The sequence below is a fragment of the Carassius auratus genome, unplaced genomic scaffold (assembly GCF_003368295.1).
Source record: "Carassius auratus strain Wakin unplaced genomic scaffold, ASM336829v1 scaf_tig00007416, whole genome shotgun sequence".
Lineage (NCBI taxonomy): Eukaryota > Metazoa > Chordata > Actinopteri > Cypriniformes > Cyprinidae > Carassius > Carassius auratus.
This window is the reverse complement of record NW_020523845.1, coordinates 26,446-33,473: the sequence shown is the minus strand read 5'-3', so window position 1 is coordinate 33,473 and position 7,028 is coordinate 26,446. Positions and strand designations below refer to the sequence as shown.

The 7,028-nt window shown below is 36.7% G+C and overlaps 1 protein-coding gene across 1 annotated transcript; it reads left to right on the top strand.

The window, feature by feature from the left end:
- Positions 1-306: 306 nt before the first annotated feature.
- Positions 307-5,266, top strand: LOC113071488 (nucleosome assembly protein 1-like 4). The gene is given in 11 exon segments (XM_026244841.1): positions 307-433; positions 508-636; positions 809-880; positions 1,028-1,142; positions 1,145-1,166; positions 1,248-1,393; positions 1,497-1,516; positions 1,755-1,874; positions 1,972-2,007; positions 2,144-2,191; positions 3,845-5,266. Coding segments are annotated over 10 exon segments (639 nt in total). The 5' UTR covers positions 307-433; positions 508-615; the 3' UTR covers positions 3,884-5,266.
- The last annotated feature ends 1,762 nt before the right edge of the window (positions 5,267-7,028 follow it).

The window sequence follows — 7,028 nt, the reverse complement described above, 5'->3', positions numbered from 1 at the left end:
GCAAGGGGTGCCCAAACTTTTGAGCCCCACTGTGTGTGTGTGTGTACATTATATATATATATATATATATTATATATATATATATATATATATATATTATATATATATATATATATATATACCTTTTATAATTTAAATGATAAAGAATTCCTCCTCCTTCCTACTCTTGTGCTTCAATTCTTGATTGTCCTGACATTTGAAACAGTGTCTGTATTGTATGCAGGATCTGTTTTTTTTTTTTAAATGTCCTGTAGGTTTCAGTATAGCTGTACAGTAACACTCCTTTAATTTGTCCAGATGGGTAATATGATATTCTTTCACACGTGGACGTTTTGTGTGTTTCCAGAGAAGAAACATAGTCTCTGGGGAAGTGGAACCCACTGATGAGGAGTGTGAATGGCAGAATGACCATGAGGATGAAGCAGCATTAGCAGTGAGAATAATCTGTCCACTCACATTACAGATCAGACAGAAGACAGTCCTCTAAGAGAAGGCTTTCTTTTTCAGGAAGATCTAAAGAAGAAAGCAGCTCTAGAGGAAAAGACAGAAGATGCAAATGAGGAGAAACCCAAAGGAGTTCCAGAGTTTTGGCTGACCATATTCCGGAGTGTGGACATGTTGAGTGATATGCTGCAGGTGAACCAGCAGAATTAGATACTCTATTCTTTTCTGAGTACTGATTATTTCATGTTTTCTTTTGCCCTGTAACCTTGTACAGACAGTATACAACTTTATATTACATGAATACATTTTACAGCACATTTGAAAAGAAAATCTATGCTGTCTATAATGTTCTCTTTCTTAACAGGAGCATGATGAACCAATACTTAAACATCTTCAGGATATTAAAGTGATATTTTCTGGTCCTGATCAGCCCATGGGTAATGACAATATGAATTAGTTGATTTCAAAGCGAACCCTGTGAACTGAACTGAATTTTTAAACCTCTTTTACACAAAATATGAAGTTCTTGTCATAACTGCTGTACAAATCGGATCATTTTAATCATACTTATAAATGTTTTCAGAGCTTCACTTTAGAGTTCCATTTTGAGCCCAATGAATACTTCACCAACACGGTCCTCACAAAAGTATACAAGATGAAGTCGGAGCCAGATGCAGAGGATCCGTTTTCATTTGAGGGACAGAGATCATCGACTGTGATGGGTGAGCACTTCTCAGACAATACCTGCTCAGATTGTCAGCAGCTTTCCGCACTTTTTCATTATTCCTCTCTCCCATTGGCAGGTGTCAAATTGACTGGCACAAAGGCAAAGATGTGACGGTAAAAACGATCAAGAAGAAACAGAAGCACAAAGGCAGAGGTACAGCGAGGGTCATCACCAAACAAGTGCCCAATGACTCCTTTTTCAACTTCTTCAACCCTATTAAAGGTACGCAACATGACAGATGTGTAATATTAATTTAGATGTTTTCATACTTTAGGTTTACTCTCTTGCTAGTTCATGAAGTCACCACTATTTTCCTTTCTTTTAGTTTCACCAGACAGAGAGCTGGTGAGTATTTTGTCTCTTTCTTCTTTCTTTCTGGTTTTAACTCGTCCATAGCTTGGTATTTATTTGACCTGATGTCAATTACATATAGCTCTTGAGTGTCAAAAAATAAGTTGTTGCCTGCCTTATCCAGCATTATATCTTCTTTTAGACACGAGTGGTTCGTTTCACTTGAATGTTTAGAGAACATTTTTAAAGCAAGGATCAGTTAATTTTCATCTTCTTTTGCTTTGTTCAACAGGATGAGGATTCGGAGTACACTTTAGCCACAGATTTTGAAATCGGCCATTTCTTCAGGGAAAGGATCGTTCCGAGGGCAGTTTTGTATTTCACAGGAGAAGCTCTGGAGGATGATGACAGTGTACGTCTTTTCAAATGACTATTTCTTGTCTTACGCCGTCTATGCTTGAGAAGAGTAATTGCATTGATTTGTGATTTGTTTGTGTCTGCTAATGCAGTTTGAAGAGGAGGAGCTGGACGAGGGTGAAGAGGAGGTGCGTTCACCATACTGTATACATTTTGAAGATTGAGGAGGCAGTGTTTTATGAAACTTCACTGTTGAAATCAGTGATGTTTAATGTGATATTATGTTCAGCTGTGTAGACTAACACTGTGTTTTGTGTGAAATAGGACCAAGATGAGGAGGAAGAGGATGATGAAGAGGAGGGGGATTCCAAGGTCAGTGTGAATTTAGATCATAATTGAACTTAAATATTAAATGGAATTACTGTCTCTTTGTTCAGTGTTCCACAGTCTCTGTAACTAATAATTTCTCCGTTTTTGTTTGGATAAATGTTTGATGATTAATGATGATTGTGGTTGTTCTCTGCCTCCCGTTCTGCCCTAGTGACAGGCATAAGTCATTCTCACCTCATACATTTCTAGGTAAGAAAGAAATGTCATGGGTCCATTCTAACCTTTGCCTTCACACTCCTTATATCTGCTATCCCGTCCCAACAGCACACCTGTGACATTATACCAAGCCATTTGTTTCAGAGAATTAAGGCCTTGCCCAAAACCTCAGTTCAGGACTGTAACAGAAAAGAGAAGAGAACAGAATCACAGCTGCTGTATCGGAGAATTTTGGACAAGGTCCTTCCATCCATTTTGCTTAATGTGTCTTGCTTAATAGTTATTGATGGTATTTAGTAGGTCAAGTACTTTTCCAGCTCAGATATGTGGCGGCATCTTTTGAATGCATAATGTTGCTATAACTTCACATCCCGCTGTTCAAGGTGATAATCAAGCATAGACAAGCCGAGATCATGGTTTTCTGAAAAAGAATATGCAGCACAACTGTTTTCAACATTGATAACAATAAGTAATGTTTTAGAGCACCAAATCAGAATGTTAGAAGGATCATGTGACGCTGAAGACTGGAGTAATGACTGCTGAAAATTCAGTATTTTAAATCATAATAATATTTTGCAATATTAACGTTTTCACTGGATTATTTTTCAAAGAAATACAGCCTCCGTGAGGAATATATATATATATATATATATATATGTGTGTATATGTGTGTGTTTTTTTTTTTTTTTATTTAACCATTATATTAATATTTATCTTGAATGGTAGTGTACATTCTTTTATTCTTTTATTTTGTCCCTAATGTCTACTCTTAATGTTATTCAGGTTCCTCCCATCGGTCTGAAATTAGTTTTGTCTTGACCCTTTCAGTCACTTCATGATACCATACCAAATCAGTGCTGTGTATGGTTCGTCATATGAACCTGCTTTGCAATGATTTGTATCATGAAAAATGTTAATATTTTGGGTTTGCAGTTTTAGAAACTGAAGGATTTCAGAACAATCTTTTTTTAATCAGCTAATTACTAATAAATTATTTGTTTGCACTTGAGTGGAACTTTTGAGTTCTGAAAATTACGTTGTTGTGTGTGGTTATTTTTTTCTTTTTTTTAAGTACAAGTGAGATTTGGTTCATTGTGATATGACTCCTTCGTGCAAAGGAACTGCATCAGACATAGCACGTTTTCTTTTGGTGGATCAGGCTGTGGTGAAAGACGCTTTTTCCCATTTAGTGATAATGATGTATCTGCAGTACAAAAGAGTGGTGATTCACTTTAGATTCCCTGATGTTTTTAATCTTAATTAAATGACTGCATTCACATTGATGGTGCTACAAAGGCCTAGAGAGATGTGTCAGTGTAAATGTGCTTTCATGAAGCCGCTCTTCTGTGATGAAGATACATCTTCTCTTTCTCCTACACTCCTCCTGCCTCAAGTTGCAGATACTGTATCAAGTTATTGAATAAAATCTCTCTCCGTTTACCCATCCCTATCTTTTATGTTGTTGTTTTTGTTTTTCAGACTGGGAATCCTCAGCCTGCAGAGTGCAAACAACAGTAATTTGGATCAGTCACTCCTGCCACTGTCAAACCCCATCAGCTCACCTAGAATCAGCTCTGTAGTGCGCCTACATTCCCTGATGAGCACACCATCAAAAACAAAACATGATGCAGTACATTGGTAAACTAGTTTATTATCCTACAAAATGAACTTTCTATATTAGTTGCTATATTACAACACTATAGATAAATTGGGCAATTCCAGATTACAGTTGGGCCTCAGAATGTAGATATATACATAAATAAATGTACAACAATTTTTTAATTCATTATTCAGACATAATGACTGAAGATATCTCACTGCATAGCCAAAATAAAACATTGACTTGCAGGTCTGAAACAGTCTTGCAAGCATTGTTCACATTCAAACAGATGACATTTTAAGACTGAATGAAATAAATGGGATCGTATTCTAACTTCCTGTGCACATCTAACCTTTGTGAAGGTTGCTTGTATTTAACATAGTTTCTTTTCTCACTTTTGAAGTGTTCTGTGTCATCGGCATAACTTTTTTTTTTTTTTTTTTTTTTTATACAGCATATCTATTTATGTACTTTTTGAACAAAGCTGCATGTTTATGCACTTATTTATTTATGGAATCCTAGCCAGCTAGCCAGTCCAACTAATGTTTCAGTAATATGTTGTAGGCATCAACTAATTGTGTTGCCAAGTCTGGCATTTTGCAATATGGACATCTAACATTTCCATTTTCATTTCACTTTCTCTTGAAGTTCATAATAAATAAATACATCTCTGCACTCCACTTCATAAGTATGCTCAATTGGTGTAGTCTCTTTGTTTTTTTTGTTTTGTTTTTTTATGTATTTAAATATACATATCCATAATGCTGGAATTGCTCAATTTAGATAGTAAGATGACAAAGACGATAGGGCAAAAGTCCAACTGCAGATGATCACATGACCTGAAAGTCACATGTTTTATGTGATCACATCCTCAAGGTACAACATCACATCCTCGACTGAATTAATTTATTTTGTGACTTGATCTCATAGGTTACTCAGGGTTTTTTTATGCCAAGATGACAGTGTGCGGGTATCCAGCATTGTGAAACTGTTGATATCTAACCTGCTTTATGTTCTCTTTTCTTTGTAAAAGAAGGAAGACTTTTGAAATGTAGTTTTAGTTATAATGGAGTTATGTATACATCTTTAACATCTTTATATTATTGTTTTGAACTCCTTTTTTTTTTTTTTTTTTTGTCTTGTGCTTCTTGTTGGATCCCTGAGAGAATAAGTTTTGCTGATTTATGTACTGTGCCCAGTTGATTATAGCCTCTTTTAGCATTTTAAAAATGCTTATGCTGTACTGCCCAAGCACTTACATTAAAAATAATAATAATAAATTAAACAAATACTTTTAATGCCAAAGAGAGTGGTGTGGTTTTACTTTACCACAACCTTTTCATTTCATGTCTTCTGCCGGATAAAAGGCCAGCATCCGGGGAGCACCTGGGAGTTCAGTGCCTTGCTCAAGGGCACTTCAGCCATGGGTACTGAGGGAGGAAGAGAGCGCTGTTCATTCACTCCCACCCACCCACAACTCATGCCTGCACTGAGACTCCAACCGGCGACCTCCTGGTAACTAGTCCGGCTCTCTAACCATTAGGCCACAGCTGTCCATGAGGGGTGGGAGTGACATGCCAGTCACTTCCCAATAGGTGTGTTTGCAGCGGTGCTGTGCAAACAGATCAGTGTAAGAAATCAAAGTACCACAAGGCCAATTGGAAAACAGTCAGCAGCGCAGCTTCAAATCAAGCACTCCTAATGTCTATTAGCAAGAAACTGTGAGTTGCACACAGGGAGTCAGGAATTCCAACTTTATGAACTGATTGTCAAGCACTCACACACAGTTATACTCACTCTCTTTTATATACCGTCACTAAACTACAGGTGATGTCATGGTCCCTGCCATTCTCTCTTCACCAGAGGGACTGAAATCTGAAAAGGCCTCAACACCATGATAAATGTACACCACTGTCCAAAAAAACAAAACAGAAATGTAAAGAAGTCTCTGATGTTCACCAAGGCTACATTTATTTGATTACAAATACATTAATACAATAACATAATTTATTATTATAGAACATACAGTGCATAGCATAAATGACTACACCCCCTCTAAAACTTAACAAATTCAGCAATTACTCTTTAGAAGACATGTTAGGGTTCTTTGGAGAAATAATGTTCCAACAAGGCTGCTTTATCATTTACCAAAGAAGAATGCCTATGTTATTCTGCCAAAAATGAGTACACCCTCCTGAAAGTTATTAAATAAAAAGGCTAAATAAGGCTATTTTTGATCAAGCATAGTGAATCAAAACTTTTAAAGAAAAGTAATTTCCTGACAAAAAAAGTGTTGTACAGCCCACTGAATCATACTCAGACTTAATGCTGACAACAATGGAACCACTTGGGAGAGAACTGTCAGTGACTTATTTCTTAACATAAAGGAGGACAATGGTACAAGAGGAATACCAAATGATTGTTTTAATTGTGAAAATATAGCAGAAGTTGCACCAACATTCAAAAACAATGGACTTGTGAGAAGGCTCCTGAAATACTCTCTTCACTTTAACTTTTAATTTCTGGTCTCAAGAGTACAAATCATCCAAAATGTCCTGGTGTTGCTAGAGGAGGAGTACAGTGAGAAGTGCTTGGTACCCACAGTGACGTTCAGTGGTACTAAAGCTTTTATATCGGGATGAATGAGTGTGATTGTGTGTGTGTGAGGGAGTTGTGCTTTATCAATGCTGGCATGAGTTCAAACACTACTGTGTGATGTAATACAAAAACATGAAACATAAGATGCTACCACTTCCCTCATTTTCTGCATTATTTGGCATTTTTTTCAGCATGACATTGAAGATATTCATTCTCCGAAGATGAAAATCATTCAGTGGACATGTATTTCACTCAATCTTAATGCTCTTAAGCAGCTGTGGGGGATTCTGTAGAGACGAGCTGAGCAAAACACCCCATTAAAGACCAGAACATTTAAGGAGGTTGTCTTCCAGGAGTTAAACAGGACAGATCTCTCATGAGCTTGTACACTCAGAAGGGTCAGAGCAGTATTATACATTTTCTCAATTAAATCTACGGTCATTTCTGCAATCCTTTATTTAAACA